This window comes from Apteryx rowi, unplaced genomic scaffold (genome assembly GCF_003343035.1).
Source record: "Apteryx rowi isolate R43461 unplaced genomic scaffold, aptRow1 scaffold_241, whole genome shotgun sequence".
Lineage (NCBI taxonomy): Eukaryota > Metazoa > Chordata > Aves > Apterygiformes > Apterygidae > Apteryx > Apteryx rowi.
The window spans coordinates 874,795-893,889 of record NW_020448764.1 but is presented as its reverse complement, the minus strand read 5'-3'; the positions used below and the strand labels follow the sequence as shown (position 1 = coordinate 893,889).

The following is a 19,095-nucleotide window of genomic DNA, read 5'->3' as shown; positions in this document are numbered from 1 at the left end:
ATTTACATAATCATTACGCATGCGGTCTGAGTCTCTGGGGGTCCCTAGTGGTGGCAGAAGAGGTGTCACTCAGCGTCTTGCCATGAACTTTGCTCTACTTTTCTATACATGGTCTCAACTTGGCCTGCTTCCTTGTTTGAGAAAAGCTGTCTTGTTCTTAACCTTGGTTCCCACTGGCTTCTGCTGGTTTATCTGTACTTTCTCAGGATGTACCATTCCCAGCTGCACCGGTGTCCTTGGGTATGTTTGTCTGAGGCTCCTGTTGAGACTCCTTCTTGTCCGAGCTGGTAACAGTTCCCCCATTCCCCCCTCCCCTTTGAGACTCTTTCTTGTCTGGGCCTTTTGATAACAACCCTGAGGCGAAGCACGCGTCAGCCGCAGCGCAGCCCGCCGCACCGCCCACCCCCTGCAGCCATCCCGCTCCGGGGAAGGGGGAGGGGGGAAAGGGACTAGCGCGCACGCCCGAGCCGCGTCGGCTTCTAGAACCTCCTGGAACTGCCCAATGCCCCTCGCTTACTGCCCCTCCCCCACCATGGCGTCTCTGACAGCGACAGGGGCCAATCGCGACTGGAGGCATCGTTAGGGCGGGGCGGGGCACGCCGCTGGATTGGGCGGACAGGGCGTGGCCCCGCCCCCCCACTGGCAGGCGCCTCGCCTTTCCCCGTGAGCTCCCAGGGGTGGSTGGGGTTGTGGTAACCGTCGTTCTTTGCGGTCCTGCGGCGATCTTGGAACCCCGCGCGCTGCGGCTCCCTCTGTGTCTGGTGGCGCGGCCCAGCGGGAAGATGGCGGCGATGGAGGGGCCCCTGGCCGTGTTCGGCGAGCGCACCAGCGGCGACGCGATCCGCACGCAAAACGGTAGCGGCCCGTGGCCGCGGGCAGAGACTTGACGAGTGCGGGGGGGGGGGCAGAAAGGAGGCAACATGGCGCCGCCGTGGGCGCTGCCGTGTGCTTCCCCGCCTACCGAGCGGGCGAGCCTCGCCGTGGGGCCGCGGGTCGGAGGGCGGCGGTGGCGCGAGCCGCTGGGGCCGTTGGGATGGGTCTGCCCTCTGTGGGGAGGGGCGRCATCGCTCCTTCCTCGGGCTCAGCGCGGGCCTCGGTCAGGCACCCGGGGCCAGCGCAGTCCCGGCGCCGCTTCCGAGTGTCCGGACTCCTCCCGCTCCGCGGAGAGGCGATCTCGGTCCCCTCTTCTTCCCTTAGCACCCTGGGACGGCGGCGGTTGCTGGTTGCAGACCGACGTCTTGTTCCGCCCTTCGCGGGGCCGAGCTGCGGCCCGCGTCCCCGGGAAACTGTCAAGGCCTGCGGGTGGGGACCTTTACTGCTCCACAGCACAGGGAAATAATCTGCTTTGGGGGGGGTGGGGACCCCTCTCGAGATAAGTGTGTTGCCATTATTCTAGTTCTTAAAAACATCTCACGTTTCTCAGGGCTTTAAACCAAATCTTAGAGTAAGGCTGCAAATTCTGAGATGGTTCTCAGAGTAGTTCTTGACTAGGTAAATGACAGAAGTAGCTGAAGACTTATCTTTTGATCATTGTGAGAGTTTGATGCAGTTTTTATAACTTAGAACCTTCAAGATGAAGATTCCGTGGTCTATGGCTAAGAGGTAATCTGATAGTGACAAGCTTGATGGTATTGGGGATATATGTTTTCAGAAAGTTGCAAATTGCTCATTCAGAGCAAGAGAAATAGTTATATCATTTAAAGTTCAAAATAAACTATTCCCATTATGCTACCACTTTTTCAATTTCTAGATTAAGTGGCTATGCTTGTGGGATAGAGAAAAACTTGCCACGGTCTGAAGGAAAAGGTTGATTGTATCTTTTTCCTATATGAAGTTGGCAGAACATCATTTAAACAGGCCAGATAAGCGTTTTGTTTTAGTCACAGGCCTGATCAGGGTAAAAAGATGTGTTGCTAGTTCATATATGGTTATACCATTGTTCCGTATCTGGCCACTTGAATGTGCTTCTTTCTTTGTGGAGCTGGGGGCTAAATGAGGGTGAAGTTTCACGTCATGGCTTGCTGCTGCCCAAAGAAGCTGTGCAACCAACCTCTACAAAGCTACCCCCAGTGCTCTTTAGAYCTTTGTAGTGTCCTCCATTCATATTATAACCCAAGAGAAAACAATTCTTTTTCTGAGAAGTTGCTTACGTCAGGTTAGTGAGCAGAATTTGGAGGGAAAAGTGAGGAGTGGTACAGATTGTACTCTTCAGTAGCAGCAAGTCACTACAAAGCTTTGCTGAAACCTAATTCTAAATTAGGTTACTTTATTTCAGTTTTCTGAAATGTGGGTTCCTGCCACATTGTTTTGTAAGCCTGAGTCCCCCTAAAATTGGAAGGATATAACCTGTTTTATTTCATTTATGCAGTTACTGCTGCATCTGCTATTGCCAACATTGTGAAGAGTTCTCTTGGGCCAGTTGGTCTGGATAAGATGTTGGTGGATGATATTGGAGTAAGTAATCTTTCTTTAAGTAAAAAGTGCCAGGAGGACTTGTGTATCTGAATAGGAATGTTTTCACTTAAAGTATGTCACAGGTTTAATGTGCGCATACATATTCTTTCCATGGTGCTGGGGGCAGGGGGGGAGGGAATGGACAACTGTAATGAAAGTGAGCATACTAGCTCTCATGTAATTTGTGTTACATTATTTTATTGTAATTTAACGTACTAAATTATTATATTAAAATTGACTCCTTTTTTTATATAAGTGTTTGTCAGTACTTAGTAATGTTGGTCAAATTCATAGGAATGAATACTACTGTTAAAGTCAGGCCTCATAGTGGTGTTGATTTGTATACCTGGATTGCTGCAGGAAGAGAAGTAACATAATTGAATGAATTTGAATAAACCCATCACCATTTTAAAGTCTGTTTTAATGCCAACTTTACAGTCTGTTAAAGTATTTTTGAAAGTCAAAGCAGTGCATTCTCTTAAAATGCTATATTAAAGGATATTTGCTATGCAGTATGGAATCAAACTATTATGTGCAAAAAGGTAGATGAGTTTCCGTTAAAGAACCTTTTTTTCTGTAAGATAAAGACTTTCCTGATAGTGTGGGGGAGTGTAAATTCTATACTAATAACATCTCTGTCTGTAGAATGGGATTCCTGATTAAAAAAAAAAAGGAGTAAGATTAGGTATAATTGGTTGTAATATGGCTTTTCACAAAGAATAATTATCTCCTGTTTTTATTTACAAGTATTGTGAAACTGGTGTTTCATAAATAGAATAGAAATAAACTTAGTATTAACATAATAGAAATAAACTTAATATTAACATTTGACTCCTGAAAATTAGGATGTGACCATTACTAATGATGGTGCAACCATTCTGAAACTGCTAGAAGTAGAACATCCTGCTGCAAAAGTTCTTTGTGAGCTGGCAGACCTGCAAGACAAAGAAGTTGGAGATGGGACCACTTCAGTGGTATGTATAAAGTTTTACATGCAGATATGCCAAAAGTCCATGTTTCATGACAAAAATGCAGCTTTTGATTTATCCATTATGAATCGATGCAATGGGGATTAACCTTATAGAATGAAAAAAGTCTTGTCTGAATACAAAGAGATTTTATAAAGCAGATCATGGAATAAAGAAATCTTACTTTGGTGTTTTAGGGATGCTAGTTTCCCATACTATTTCCATTTAACTGGTGCTCCAAAATGGACTTCACTCAATGCAGTTCCACTATTCATGTCTTCCATTCTTGAAGATTGAGGGTAGACTCTTAATTGATGTTCTGAACTTTTAATCGGTAAAAGAAATCAAAAGGTAGTTGGGCTAATAAATAAGGATGTTAAGTAGTAAAAACTTGCCTGAGACTTGTCATATGTTTTGAGCCATTAAATAGTTGATGAAAAAGAAAGGAAAAAATCAGGTGACTTTTTCCTGAGGTTGGAAGCTACTTGCAGTATCAAGTTGCAAGTATTTTTTTCCACTGAGTATACGTTGGACAACCCTTCATAATTCTACTTTCCACTCAGTGGTAACAAGTACTTATTTTGCTTGTATGGAACACGTGTATTTAGTGTTTGTATTTTAAACAGGTAATTATTGCTGCAGAACTTCTAAAAAATGCAGATGAACTAGTCAAACAGAAAATTCATCCTACCTCCATTATTGGTGGATATCGACTTGCTTGCAAGTAAGAATCTAATACAATTGAAGTGTACTCCTTTTTTTTTTTTTTTTTTTTTAAGTACCATGAGTGCATATTTTTTGTTTAGCTCTTTATTTATGAGTGATCTGTGGAGTCTGTATTAATTCAGAGTGGCTGTGTTTATTTTCTTTGTATCTTCAATGTTGAACTTCTGTATTCTTACATAAAAATGTCATTTTCACTATATTAGAGGATGAACTGATTTCATTCCTATGTTGAGGTAACGTTTAGAAGACCTGATAACATGCAAAATTTTCATCTTTTGTGGGAGTGGTTTTCTTTAACAATACTTGTTTTTATTCTACAGGGAAGCAGTTCGCTACATCAATGAAAATCTTATTATTAACACAGATGAATTGGGCAGAGAGTGCCTAATTAATGCTGCTAAAACATCAATGTCCTCCAAAATAATAGGAATGTATCCTTTAACTTGATCAAGTTATTTAAAGAAGAATGGTTGTCTGGAGAGCTTGAGTAGCTAGGCTTGCAGCAGTTCCTATGGATGGGAATAGTCTATCATTTTATGATGGGGTTGTGAAGGACATTTTGCAGAGATCAAAGTCTGGCAAGGGAAAATGTGTTCAGACTTTTCCAAACTATTTAAACCTGGATAGAAATGCATGCCATAATAGCTTTAATAGTGGATTGATTGTTTCCTTACTACATTGCATGTTAGTGACACTGGCAAAGGAATTGTGTGAACAGAAGAATGCATTACAGAAATCAAGTACGTGGGGAGTGAAAATAGAGGAAGGAAGGTTGCATTTTACTTGGTAGTCTCACAAGAACCTTTATTTTAAGCCCCTATGCTAAAAAGTGAATGCAGATTAACCATAGCATAGGTATTTTTGTTAAGGAACACAAGGTAGGTAAAATACAAGCAGTTGCATCACACTAGCCTGTCTTAATTTTCACATCAGTTTTTCACCTTTAAAAATTATTCATTCCTTTAAAGGAATGGTAAAGTATATTGTGAAGGAAAACTAAAACTTCCATAGCTTTCTGGAGATTTTTTTTATGGAAGCAATTTTTGATTCTTAGTCCAGGCACTGTCAGTGTGATGATTTTTTTTTTTTTTTTAAAGTGTGTAATACTGGTTTTCTTCTTAAGTTTAGCCTTAACAGCATTTTAGTGATGGTGATTTCTTTGCCAGTATGGTGGTGGATGCTGCTCTGGCAGTTAAATACACAGACCAGAAGGGTCAGGCTCGGTATCCAGTCAACTCAGTTAATGTTTTGAAGGCACACGGACGCAGCCAAAAAGAAAGTATTCTTGTGAATGGTTACGCTCTGAACTGCGTGGTGGGCTCACAGGGTAAGAACATGCTATGTTTCATAAAGCTTTTGTGTGAATCTAGTCCTTTTAGTCTTTTTGCATGGATCTTCCTACTGACTCTGTTAGTTGCAAAAGTCACATGAGCTCTCAATTCCAGAGCAAGTAAACAAAAAAAGCTTTAACTTCACCAGTAGCTCCCAAGCTAGGTTCTGCCAGCTAGTTAGTGGTCTGTGAAGTTGGCGAGTAACTGTAACTGATCTTTTGTTGGTGTAGAAGCTTTGTTACATTGTGTGATGAATAATGTAATGAAGCTTCATTACACTGCATGTCAAAGCACAACAAAATTTTACAGGGATTTGGCATTTAATATAGTAGTATAGGGGTTTTATTTAAAAAAACAAAGCCTTTGCTGCTCCTGTTGATCTGTCACACCAAGAATATCCATGTGGCTGGCTGCAAGGCAGAACTTCCATCAGAAGCAGTTTCTGTGTTCAACATCAGCAAGGTAACGCTGCGATCTTCTTCTGGAACATCAGTACCTCCCTTGTGGGAGCCACTGTCAAGTTTATAGAGAAACAGTATGTTTAGCAGAGTTATGTTGTGATTAGGTAACTTCAAGGATGTGACAGTGATGGGTCAGCCTTTCATGGTCATCCTCTTTTGAGGGGCTGGGGGGGGTTATAAAAAAGTAACTAATGTTTTAGTAGGATTCTGAAAGGTATTTTATCTCTTCCAAAGTTTTTTTTGCTAGTATTTGTCTGTACTAGTGCAAAATTGGAGAAGACAAAATAAAAATATAAAATACAAAAATAATACTAGTTTTGTTTTCTAATGCTAATTTAAATTTTTTCTGTTAACTCAGTTTCACAAGATCTTTTTCCTTTCTTACTCTCTCCCCCCAGGTATGACCAAGAGAATAGTTAATGCAAAGATTGCATGCCTTGACTTCAGCCTGCAGAAAGCAAAAATGAAGCTTGGTGTTCAGGTTGTTATCTCGGACCCTGAGAAGCTGGATCAGATAAGGCAGAGGTATGTGGAAGCTTAAATGACTCAGTGGGGTTTCACAGGCTTGTTTTGGTCTCCTCTGTTCAGGTGGCTTGTACTTTTGATTGAGCACAAGAAGTAAAAGTTTTAAATGTTAATGCTTCTTGGTAATAGTAGATACTAATTATAAAAGACTTCAATTTTGGACGCGGGACTAGAACTCAGTCAATTTCAGAGAAATCCACTTCCCTTTGTGTAATAGTTTTCTCTCCTTGCAGTTTTGCAGTAAGGTTTCAGAAAATTGGTTAAAGAATGTGATTGCAGGATTTTAAATCCATTTKTACAGCTTCGACATTGTCCTTGCAGAGAGTCAGATATCACAAAAGAAAGGATCCAGAAGATTCTGGCCACTGGTGCCAATGTTATTCTAACCACTGGAGGCATTGATGATATGTGTCTGAAATACTTTGTTGATGCTGGCGCTATGGCAGTACGCAGAGTTGTAAAAAAGGATCTTAAGCGCATTGCAAAGGCATCAGGAGGTATGTATGTATGAATCTTAATAATAATTTTATGCATAAGCTGCATAAGCATTAGCTGCTGTTAGGGTATTGGTAACTGATTTTCTTAATATGGTTTCTTAACATGCAAGCCACTGCAGCATTTGCATTTAGGGAATTGCAGGAAGAGGATGAGTAGAGGTGAGCTACTCTTGTTAGGTTTTAATTTCACTGTTGTTTTTAAGTCAGTATTCTGTCAAAGTAGGTGGGTGCGGTAGGAGTTGATTGCTGAAGATGTACAGTGGGAAGAAAGACTGCCTTGCACTGGRAAGACTCCCTTCTGGAGGGAGTAGGAACCAGAGTCTGTATTAGTTCACAAGTCTTTGTTTACCTGTGTTTATGGAGAGTTAACTTTTATTGTGTTACATACCTTGTACAGATAGTTCAAGGCAAACCATGAATTCTTAAAACATTAAATACATATTGAAAAAAAATTCTGGTCCCAGACAGATTTTATCAGTCACTTCCTGTGCTGTTCATAATTTTCTGATAAAACAATTTTCAAATTTGCAAGAAAGCATTTTCATTATAGTAAAGCACAGGAACTTGTAATAGTTGTGGAAAAATAGTAGAAGTTAACTAAGAATGGCAATACTGATTATAAACTGCAGAAAACTGAATTTCTACCTGCGAGTTAGAAGTGTTCTTTGATTTAAGAAAATCTGCTTATGGTGCTTTTCTGGTTTTGTTTTTCTTCCTGTATGCCTGAAGCTGGCAAAGAATGTGCTGGAACTGATTGTTAATTTATTATTATTTATTTATTTATTTATTTTTAAGCAACCATATGTTCAACCCTTGCCAACCTTGAAGGTGAGGAGAGTTTTGAGGCACTAATGTTGGGACAGGCAGAAGAGGTGATTCAGGAGAGAGTCTGTGACGATGAGCTGATTTTAATCAAGAAGTAAGAACCTCTTTACTCAGTTTTGCGTACAATGTCTATTAAGTTTGGAGATAAAATCCCATTTATTTGCTTCCATGCTATCTCAGTGGTATGAGTAGTTATACGCATGGGAAAGACTGTACAAGTCCACTGCAAATTAGAGATGAAAGTACCAGTGTTTCATCTCTTTTGCTGGGGCTGGACAGCTCTCTGTCACCAACCATAACGTATCTATCAGTCAGATTGCTCTATGGGCTTTAAATAAAATTTTGTGTTTGCAAATAAAAAAATCTTTTTCTCTAAATAATGTACAGTAAAATTCTATTAAATTGATAGAGACTCATTATTACAGCATTCACATCACTTTCTTTTAGCAGTATGGTCCTTTTGGATTCCCTTTACAGGCGATAAAGGGAAATAAATACCATCTGAATAATATGACTAGGGAGATGTAGGCTGAATCTCATCCAGGAAGAAAGTAGAAGAAAGTGGTTTGTGCTGGTTTCATTGCATTAATTATCTGCTTGGTTGTGTCAAATGAAGTCAATATTGATTATTATTATTATTATTTTTTTTAATGGGTAAGAAGAGCAACAATTACTAACTCTCTCTGCACACTGTATTTTTCTTTAAAGGTTTTAGTATGCCAATGCTGTCTGGTATCTGAACACTTGGAGTATCAAGTTTGTTTAACCTGAAGACTCCTGCATATTAACTCTTTCATTGCTTTGATATCACTTTTTAATATTCAACCTCCTGTAGTCTCATTTTTCAGCTGTGTCAGGGTGAACTATTTTGACTGTGGCACCTGTGCAGTTAAGCAGCTGCTTACACTGTACTGCTAGCATAGCTCACTTAAGGTTGCGTTATAAAGGTTGTTTAATGTCTCTTGCGCTCTTGCTTCCATCCCCCAAGTGTCTTGACACCATAAATACTGAATTAAGTGTCTAGCTTTCCTAATACTGTTTTTTCCCTACTTACATGACTGGCAAGACATTTTTCAATCATACTTTGTCAGGTAGCTTTCTTTAAAATACTAAAACCCAAACTAGGTTCTTATATTTCAGAACTCTTGACTTGTTAAGTTACAATGTGCAGGTCCTTCAATGTGGCATAATAATATTAAGTTTTTTTTCTACATGTTAGAAGAATTTGGCTCCACTAAACTTCATTTAAAAAAGAAAAAAAAACTGGCAMGAAGATTTTTAATTATATTCTTTTCAATTTAGCTAACTGATATCTGATTTGTTTTTGTTTGGTTTTTTTTTTGACAGTACAAAGGCTCGTACTTCAGCATCAATTATTTTACGAGGAGCTAATGACTTCATGTGTGATGAAATGGAACGATCTATACATGATGCTCTCTGTGTTGTTAAAAGGGTATTGGAATCCAAATCTGTTGTTCCAGGTGGTGGTGCTGTAGAGGCAGCACTCTCAATTTACCTTGAAAATTATGCAACAAGCATGGTAAGTCTTGCTCAGAGAAGTAATAATGCATACGTGTTAAACTGGGACAGAGTTATCCTAATGTGAATTTTCAAATACTTGTACCAGAAGTCAGTGCTGTGGTGCATGAAAACATAATTAGCTTACAGAATGTAAGATGCTCCTCTAAAATGATGGATGTGAATTATTCTCTCTCTCTTATTTAGACTGTGTGGTTCTCTGGCCTAAAATAAGTTTTGTCTGTAAAAACTCCTACTTACTATTGACACTCTTGATCATGGCTGTATTTTTTCGTCTTGTATTGCAGCAGTTAGTTTAAATTTTCTTTCCTCTTTGTAGGGATCACGTGAACAACTTGCAATAGCAGAATTTGCAAGGTCCCTCTTGATTATTCCAAATACATTGGCAGTAAATGCTGCTCAAGATGCCACAGATCTTGTTGCAAAGCTGAGAGCATTCCATAATGAGGCTCAAGTTAATCCAGATCGCAAAAATCTGAAATGGCAAGTATTGATAGGCTATTTGAAGTAAAGTGGGTTGGTGTTTTAGATGGAAAGTTGTTCTRTTACTTTACTGAAACAATGATTTGCATGTAGAATAATGTAGACTATCACTGAACTCTTCTGTCATTTACTTCACTCTCTGTTACTGAGACCAAATTGTAGTTAAACACTGTACCCTGAATTTATTTCAACTTCTCCCTGTGATAGTATTTCTTCTTTTCAGGATTGGTCTTGACTTGGTCAATGGAAAACCTCGTGATAACAAACAAGCTGGTGTCTTTGAGCCAACCATGGTCAAAACTAAGAGCTTAAAGTTTGCAACAGAAGCTGCAATTACTATTCTTCGAATTGATGATCTTATTAAACTGCACCCTGAAACTAAAGAAGATAGAGGGTGCTATGAGGATGCAGTTCACGCTGGAGCTCTTGAAGAATAACTTAAGTCTTATTTATGTTTGTGTAACTTACATTTCCCATTCTTGCAACTAAAATGTTAATAAAACAAGTGGTTGAAGGCTGCTGCTCTTCTCTTGTGAATGAATTAGTCTTCAAAAGCAATGGTGAAGATGAGGTTAGTCCTGTTGTGTTGAGAACTTAAGTTCTAGCTGTGGTAACAGCTTGAGAGCCTGTAGTAACCTCTAATCTTGGTTAGCAAGATGATCACTAATTTGACTGGCAAAAATTAATCCAGTAAGTTTATTAATGTTGGAGGGAAAAGCACATGTAGCCCTCTTGACAGTTTATTAGTAAATTGTAATTATTTAAGAGCTAATCAGCACATACAGAATATCATCGCTCAATGCACATAGCTATTCCCATCCCTCCTCCTATACACAGAGCAGCAACACCACGTTTTCCACCTGTTCGTTCCATTGCATGTAGAAGAGTAACAAGGATGCGACAACCAGAGGCACCAAGAGGGTGGCCCAGAGCAATAGCCCCACCTTGGATATTAACCTGAAAGAGAAGTCAATGCATATGGTTAAGTTAAGAAATCACTTAGCTATCTTGCTTAATTCAGCATGAATGACTTCACTAGGTGTAGRCCCTTTGCCTTGAATGTGAATAAACTTCAAACCAGTATACTTCAAGTAATACTTGAAGGAAAAATATAGCAGCTGTTACATCCCTGTTCTAATGAATRTTTCTTTTGAAAAGAATCCATCTAGTCATATGTCTTTATTATCTGAAGATGTTACAGGTGCTAGTTGATGGGAATTCAGTAACACCTGCACTTCTTAAACTCTGGAAGAAGACAATAGCACATAAGTTACCAGAGTTTACTGTAACAACGTTGTAGCCTGTTCTGTTAGGAAACAATTTGCCTGCTAGCAAAGCAAAACTACAGCAGAGTACTAGCTTAAGGATGCCTATTGCAATTCCCATCCTTTTTGCTTATGGCAAAGTGATTGCAACAGGACTGCTGTCACCTCTTGGCTTTGAATACCATCCAAGGTGCACAGAAGGGAATTACTTCAAACTATAGGAGACAAACTACTTAAGATATCCAGTATGCTCATTACCTTTTCTGGATTTACTTTCAGTTCTTTTGCTATTGCAACAGCTAGTGATGCAAAGGCTTCATTAATTTCAAACAAGTCAACTTGTTCCAGAGTCCAGCCAGCTTTGTCAATCTGTGAACAAAACAAGCAGAGACTATTTTCTTCGATGCTTTTCTCAGCACCTGAGGAAGCTTTTCATAAGATTTAAGTTACAGCTCATCTAAACCCATCACTTTTAGAAAGGTTAAGCAAAAAGAAACTAAGTTTTCTCATAGCCATAGTTTATGACAAGATTCTTGAAGACGACAGACAAAATTTCAGTGTTAAGGAAAAGTAGGTACAACGTGCTCAAGACCTAACTCAGTCTAACTCAGCCTCATTCCATTAGAGATTTTCAGTGCTTAAGACAGACTTCTATATAGGAAACAGTGAAATTACCATTAGTTGTAGGTGTCACATGTAATTGGTCCAGTCTCTCCTGCCTTTAGGTTGAAATTTGTCACTTAAAACTTTTCACAGGGAGTTATTTTCAAAGATGGTTAAGCTTAATGTTTTCACATGAGAATCCATTTTGTGGTGCAATAGCCTGCTTAGGTACAGGCTTAGGCATGTTTCACATATTTAGGTTTTTAACCTCCACTCACTTTGTTATTATCTAATGAGAATGTTTTGTCAACAGGATCTTTTGCAACAATGGTGTTTCACAACCAGCTAGCCAGACTGGTGCATCTCATCCAAGAATAAGTCAAGGATGAGAGCCCCATTGTACTAGGTACTGTACACAGAAGCAAAAAGCTGTTGCCTTTCTGAAGAAATCTCATCTTTAAAACTTACTATATTGTTGCAATACTAACATGCCTCGCCTAGTCACTCTCTCACTAGAAACTCCTATGAAATTCTGAAGTGATAAACTGATTTTACGTAGAGGGTGTAAAGTGTTTGGCAATTACATTTAAAACATCACATTGAAAAGTAGTGTGTCCTTTTTCAGAATACCTATAAAATGATAGAATTAAATTGCAAACCAAGCTGTATTTAAACTAACTGTGTATTCTATATACAAGAACTACAGATGCTAAAATCCATAACATTTATGGCATTCTTAATTTAAAAGAACAGTTGAGCTCATATGAGAAAAAGCTTCAGCATTACAATTCTGATTTTAACACCCACAGAGGTTAGCCAAGTTCAGGTTAGGCTTCTATACTGCCAGCACGTTTGAGAGATGAATAAAATTATGTCTTTACACAGTGTAAATAAAACTAAGAACCAATACACCTAATTAAAGCAAATTTATCCTTATCAGCTGTAGAAGAGCTGTTTCACACTCAGTTTTGTGGCAGTGTTAGAAAATAATCAGCTGGGGTTGCCATAAGCTATGTCTATGTTAGCAAGCAGTGTGGCACCACAGAAGCAGCTCATACTATTTGCGTTAGGCAATTTAACTTGGAATTGTTCTCCTGTGGACTGAAGAGAGAGCATCAACAGATGCAATAATGGTTTGAGCATGTAAGATGTGGTCCTGGAGTGCATCTTCTCATTTAGTTTCATCTGAAAGGAATCCTGGTCACATGCTCCAAAAGTTTTGCAGTGCAAACAAAAACAGAGGATAMCATCAGATTTGCTAATGTAGGTGCACTCATTGATCCTTCTCAGTGTTGTACTATTGCAAATACAATTAGACAGTGAACTGAAAAATCATCTCATGGCAGGACCAAATCATCCCCCAATCAGAGTAACATAAATGTTCATAAAATTTGATCATTAGCATCTTAGAGTATATCTAGAACACTTTCTAAAAACTTGGCTAGTTTCTTTTCTGAACTCCATGTACCTATAAAAAGTTTTCAATGAGTAGCCACAGGCCCTGGTAGCAGTAGTAATCCAAGTCTTACATACTCTTTTTTTAAGTCTTATTTTCACTTACTTATTTTTTTCTACAAAATTTTCCTTAGGACCTAGAAAAAAATCAAGTCGTGGCCAGTCAATGAAAAGAGATTACAAGCAAGGCTTTTTTTTTTTTCTTAATAATAATTAGATAGATAATTACTTACAGCTTGCTTTATTGCTGTAATGGGTCCTACTCCCATTATGGATGGATCTAAACCTGTCTGAGCCCAAGATACAATCTGGGCCAAAGACATAAGACCTCTCCTAGCAGCTTCTGATTTCTTCATAAGAACTACAGCTGCAGCTCCATCATTTATGCCTGTAGAATGACAAAAAAGCTGCTGTATATTTGCTGGGGTTTATGGCTTTTATTATAGTACCTTTTTCTGCTTGTGTAAGTTCACAATTTAGACAAAACAAAAATCACAAAACTTTTATAGGTTTAAGTCAGCTGAATCTGTTCAAATCAGCTGAATCTGACCGATGATATACACACACACTCAAAATGGGTAACATACATATACTTTGGGAAATGTGACATGTTTGTGATTTTCATCAGGAAAGCAGTAAGTGCAAGAACTGAGATATAATCTGAATGAGGAGGATATCAGCTCTATTAAGTAGACTTTGGAAGAAGCAGCATAAGGACCAATACGGAAGTTTCAAAGCTGCCTGTGGCAGGAGTTAGTCCACAGTGATAACATTTTCAAACATGAATTGTTACATTTTCCTTTGTCTTGACTTTTAGTATTAAACACACCACTACAGGGCTGGTTTTAGAAGGAGAAGATGTCATTTCTATTTGTTCCAGCCTCAAATTTTGTTGTTATTCTCCAAACACTTGCACTGCTTCACAGACGGCAAGCAAACAAAAGACATCTCATCTGGAGATGTTACACTCAAGTTTGACCTATGATGTCAAACACACTGCCATTCCCTGAAAATATATTCAGCAGTAACCACACTGCAGCCAAATCCCTCACACAGGCCTTTGAGCTACGTGCAGCTACTATTCTCTTCTGTTTTGTTTTCAGCCAGATTGACCAACCTGAAGCATTAGCTGCTGTTACTGTCCCAGTTCCATCCGTCAGAAAACATGGCTTTAACTTTGCCATTGTTTCCAAGTTGCTCCCATGTCGAGGATGTTCATCCATTTTAACTTCTATAGGACCTGCAAAATAGAGTATTACTCCTGGACCAGGGTCTAATCACACACATACTTGTCTGGAACAGGAAGCTGACACAATCAACAGACTGATCAGGAATATATGCCATATTCCTTTTTACCAATAAGCCTTTCTGGCTGAGATTGCTTCCAGATTAGAGCAATTTACTAAAGCTCCCTCCAGCTGCTTCTAGCAAGACAAACAGCTGGGTTTTCTAAAACAGCAACTACTAAAATATTGCCTAGTTGTATAAAAGCAGATCTTGTGCTTGTTGTTCCTAAGCTAGTAGCTTCTCTTCCAAGTAAAAGGTTATTTTTCAAATGATAGTTGTAGGGATCTCATTGCAAAGAACAGTCAAGGGTCATTAAATATTATCTAAACTGATATCAGGAAAGCTCTACATCAGTTCATAACAGGACTAATGCCAGAACTTTTTTCCCAAGGTCTATTAAATGTAAACATTTGGTTCTTGATGTCTCTTTGAAAAATTCAATTTTTGCATTACCACCTTACAAGAAGTTGGGGAGTTTCCCTGCTCTAGAAACAGACCTTTGACTCAAATGCCATAAAAGGCCTACTTATATCCTGAAGAGAGCTAAAGACGAGCATATATAATGTATTTATTTGCTTACTGCACATCTGAAAGAGTCTACATATACCTGACCTACTTAATTAACCCCAGTTAATGTCAYTGTGTTATTTTACTAGGCAGGCATGTTTTACCAGATCAACATGACTTCCAAGTTTGGTGCAGCAGGAATCTAACATACTGAATTTGGTACTATATCTAAAGGTTAGAGTCTACGCTGAAGTCAGTGGTCTACCCAGGAAGTTATTACATTTCCAATAAAACAGATAGTAGTAGTAGTAGTAGTAGTAGTGGTATTTGCATAGAGCTACATTTAGACCTTCTGCATTTACACTGCCTCTCATTTCAAAAATAACCACTGAAGGTTGAAAGAGAGAGCAACTCTTCAGCCCACAGAACAGGCTGTGTAACTGGGAAACCATCTGTAGATTGTAACAGACAGATAGTAGCAAACGAGTTTTTCTTTAAATTTAACTGTCATTCATACATACCTTTTCTAGAAGGTACAAGAACAGGAACAATTTCTTTTGCAAAATAGCCAGCTTTCTGTGCTGCCTCTGCCCTGTTTTGTGACTGTACAGCAAATTGGTCTTGTTCCGTTCTGCTAACCTGCCACTGATTGGCCACATTTTCAGCTGAAATAAGAACAAAATGCAAATTATAATAATAATAATTTCAGGCCATCAGGAACTGCTATAATTGTAAATTTAAATTCTAGCACAAAAGTAGTCTTTAATATTTGCTGCAGCTAGCAGCTGAACTTGTTAAACAGCTTTCATTATGAATCTTTCATTTTCTTTGCTTATGATTCTCTACTATAATTTCTTTTGAGGAATCTCTGTGAATGATCTCCTTCTAGTGGGTATATCAAGTTAAACACAGATGAAAACAAGTTTTTCTAGGTTATTGCTTCTCTGGGTAACTATGTTCAGGTCTCTCTACAGCTACTCCAGATGAAAGGACAGTTCTGAAGTTACTCTATTTTATAATCAAAGACTGAAGAAGCACTTGGCTGTTTACTCCATCCAGGATGAAATATTCTGATACGAGGTGCCAAGAGGTACAAGCCAGGAATTCCAAAAATGTACTTTTCCAGAATCAACAATTTATTATCTCAGATAGAAAAAAATCTAGTTATACACACATAGGAGAAAATGCCTTAAAATTTTCAATATTCGGGTTTGCTTTCTTCTTCACAACTACAACTTAAGTACAACTTGAAACCCTTTGTTTGAAACTTCAGATTTCTGAAATTTACTAACAGTGAATTCTTCCCTCCTTCCCAATTTACCATTTCATTTTCAGCACTGCCAACACTTACCTGTTATACCCATATGATACTGATAAAATGCATCCGTAAGGCCATCATGGATTATACTGTCCTGCAAGGCAGCCTCTCCCATTTTCACTCCAGCTCGCATGTGAATTACATGAGGAGCCTGCAAGAAGGCGTTTTGAAAGGAGTTAGATTTTTAAACCAGGAGTGCACAATACAGACAGTCAGCTGGACAGGCAACCCACCAGAGAGACAGACCCATACCTTGGGGCTGCAGGTAGCAACCCCAAATCCCAGCTCACTTTTCTTTACTGCAGTCCTCCTCACACATGCCTCTCCTGTCCTTGTCCCTGCACAACTAGTTCCCTTTCTCAAACACCGCAGGCTAGAATAAGCTTTGTGGCAAGTTAAGAAAAGGGTGGTTGGCCAGTCAAAACGTGAGATTCTCTAGCTGTCTAATCTGTCTCCCTCTGGAGTCTGATAACTGGCATGCTGCATTTGGCCTGTGCACTTCCCAGCCAACAGATCACCAAACAGCATGTTTTCATTCCACAAATCAAATTAAATAGCCCTGTGAGCCAATATGGTCTGTGGGTCCCTTATCATACTGGCCTGCTCTAAATCATTCCTTGTTAGGCATTAGTTCATCTGCTCAGGACCATTCCTTTGATATGGCCTGAGACTGAAAACCTTGGAATGAAAGTGCTTCATTTTCTTTTCAAGCTTAAAGTACTTAGTGAACATTCAGTCTGCATGAGAGTAACGTTCTCAGTTACTCCTTGTTTGGATCTCCTGCAGCATTAAAAAAAAAAAAAAACAACAAAAAAACCCTGTTGCTAGTTGTCACAAGCAAATCATTCATCACTATAGGCTAGAGGAAAATTAAAACGGGATTTTAAATGTGATGCATGCTTGCATGATATCTTTTCAGTAGCTAGTTTGCTTTTTTTTTTTTAAAAAAAAAAGTTATTAAAGCCAATTGTTGCATGTATAAGTTCATTCCCAAGTGCAGAAACTGAAGCTACTCTTTTAATCTGCCCTCAGGGTATTAGCCTAGAAATACAATTTTAACACAGCTTAATGTTGTTTGTTCCCAGTAAGTCAGAAAATGAGAGCATGATCAAATGATCATTTCTTTACCTTGCTCATGCTTTCCATGCCTCCTGCAACCACAATGCTGGAATCTCCCATCAATATGGACTGAGCAGCCAGACATACTGCCTTCAAGCCAGACCCACATATCATCTGACAGCTCCAAGCAGGCACAGCGTAAGGGATTCCTGCACCAACACTTGCCTGCCGAACAGGGTTCTGACCAGCACCTGCAAGAACAGGCAGTATTTTTCCTTTGTTCTTAAAGACTAAATGTAGACCTCACTACTCTTCACAAATGGTGTCTCAATTCCTCCAAAATTTAGACCTTATTCCTGGTTTTAATTGGTAGATAAAAGAGGTTCCCAATAGCGTGTTATCAATAGGAGCTCAATCACCTCTCTCATTTATATTGTAGACTAATGCAATATTTGCAAGGCCAGGGACTTTGGCCACTTGCTGCAGGTACTTTATATTTGCAACATTATTTTGACTCCAGAGGTCTGATGAAACGCACCGTCTATTCAATTTCAAATTAGCACTAGCCAGCTGTACATGCATAAGATAATGTTCCATTTAAATTGCAAATAGCTGAAGGGTTTATTTTTGAAATTTTCTGGAAGTCATGAATAGACAGCTTTCCACAAATATACAGTCATAAAAGCTTCCATTCTTTTTTTGTAATCTTGATGGAGTGAATAGAAGCACTATATTCAAAGAAAACATTTTTCATCTTGATCTCCCCAGGCCAAAGTAGTGCCAGCTCTTTTGTATGTAAAGACACAGATAAAGGGAGTTCATGATTCAGCAGGCTGAAAATATACAGAAGTCTGAATCAGCTTTAAATAAGATACAAAAGTATTTATTTCCTTTATTTCCCCCCTTCCTTTAAAACACAATCTCCCCTATGGCTCTGCCGATATTTTGTTTCTACAGACAGCCATTTAAATGCATTTTCATGAAATCAAAATGCGTGTTATTTCTCTCAAAGCAAGCAGCATCACAGATCTTGCAGGTAGGTCTTGTGAACAAACACCAGTGGAGGCCTCTGTCTTAGAGTTCATCTTTCTTTAGTATGTTGTATTTAAGAGAAGACATAAATGACACGAGAGAAGGAATGCTGTAACAATGAAAAGAAGCTGCAACTTTCACACATACTCTGTTAACTCCTTTCTGGATTTCAAAAACAGCCTATCCCCCTCCATTTTCTTCCCCCCAAAAACACAGTAACAGCTTGGTCAACCTGTTTTTTCTGGCATGGATAAAAAAATGGCTGGGATGTAGGTCAAGTTCTTTTCCTTTAGCTTTTGACAATATTAATGAATAACATTATTAAACAGGGAACCTAAGATATTTCAATGGGATCATTAAAGAGACATTTAACTGCACAGAGAAAAGCCTATCAAACATCGTCAGATTATTTGATCAGTTAAAATCAAAGGGAAAATTATTTTTCATTTCTTTCTCGACTGGAAAACCGGCCTCCTCAGCGCTTGCAAATCCCTCGACAACGGTACCTGCTGCCAAGACCTGCCCGAGTATCACCTCCGACACCTCCTCGGGGCTGATGCTCGCCCTCTTGAGGGCCTCCCTGATGACCGCGGCGCCCAGCTCGTGGGCGTGCAGCGTGGACAGGGCACCGTTGAAGGAACCTGCCAACAAAACCGGAAAGCGAGCGCGGGCTTAGGGCCACGCTGTGATTTTCGGGGCGCCCCTATCCCCCAAACGGCTGCAAAGCCAAGAGGGGCGACAGCGGCTCGCGGGGCCGAGC

The 19,095-nt window shown here is 39.4% G+C and overlaps 2 protein-coding genes and 2 non-coding genes across 4 annotated transcripts; 3 read left to right on the top strand and 1 right to left on the bottom strand.

Annotated features, from left to right (window-relative positions):
• Positions 1-621: 621 nt before the first annotated feature.
• On the top strand, positions 622-10,328 carry TCP1 (t-complex 1). Its single transcript, XM_026066513.1, has 12 exons — positions 622-855; positions 2,369-2,454; positions 3,300-3,428; positions 4,049-4,146; positions 4,469-4,579; positions 5,294-5,475; positions 6,339-6,465; positions 6,787-6,962; positions 7,758-7,881; positions 9,135-9,327; positions 9,646-9,809; positions 10,033-10,328. The coding sequence occupies exons 1-12, from the start codon at positions 783-785 to the stop codon at positions 10,244-10,246; spliced, it is 1,677 nt and encodes a 558-aa protein (XP_025922298.1). The 5' UTR covers positions 622-782; the 3' UTR covers positions 10,247-10,328.
• LOC112966429 lies at positions 1,717-1,852 on the top strand. The gene has a single exon (XR_003253603.1). It is a non-coding gene; the product is annotated as a small nucleolar RNA SNORA29 (small nucleolar RNA).
• Positions 7,936-8,068, top strand: LOC112966428. Its single transcript, XR_003253602.1, has one exon. It is a non-coding gene; the product is annotated as a small nucleolar RNA SNORA20 (small nucleolar RNA).
• A 101-nt stretch (positions 10,329-10,429) lies between the features above and the next one.
• ACAT2 (acetyl-CoA acetyltransferase 2) lies at positions 10,430-19,041 on the bottom strand. The gene is made up of 8 exons (XM_026066514.1): positions 18,842-19,041; positions 17,373-17,554; positions 16,278-16,395; positions 15,448-15,591; positions 14,250-14,372; positions 13,366-13,520; positions 11,333-11,443; positions 10,430-10,766 (listed from the first exon to the last, which is right to left on the bottom strand). Exons 2-8 carry the CDS (start codon positions 17,475-17,477, stop codon positions 10,599-10,601), a joined length of 924 nt encoding a protein of 307 aa, XP_025922299.1. The 5' UTR covers positions 17,478-17,554; positions 18,842-19,041; the 3' UTR covers positions 10,430-10,598.
• Positions 19,042-19,095: the final 54 nt, after the last annotated feature.

Excerpts from the sequence above, each read along its gene's own strand:
- TCP1 (XM_026066513.1), top strand. The coding sequence starts at position 783 with ATGGCGGCGATGGAGGGGCCCCTGGCCGTGTTCGGCGAGCGCACCAGC. Across the intron at positions 6,963-7,757 it reads CATTGCAAAGGCATCAGGAG|CAACCATATGTTCAACCCTT; the intron begins GTATGTATGTAT and ends TTTATTTTTAAG. Across the intron at positions 9,810-10,032 it reads GATCGCAAAAATCTGAAATG|GATTGGTCTTGACTTGGTCA; the intron begins GCAAGTATTGAT and ends TCTTCTTTTCAG.
- ACAT2 (XM_026066514.1), bottom strand. The coding sequence starts at position 17,477 with ATGATATGTGGGTCTGGCTTGAAGGCAGTATGTCTGGCTGCTCAGTCC. Across the intron at positions 13,521-14,249 it reads AACAGCAGCTAATGCTTCAG|GCATAAATGATGGAGCTGCA; the intron begins GTTGGTCAATCT and ends GTCATTCTACAG. Across the intron at positions 11,444-13,365 it reads TTACAGCAATAAAGCAAGCT|ATTGACAAAGCTGGCTGGAC; the intron begins GTAAGTAATTAT and ends TTTTGTTCACAG.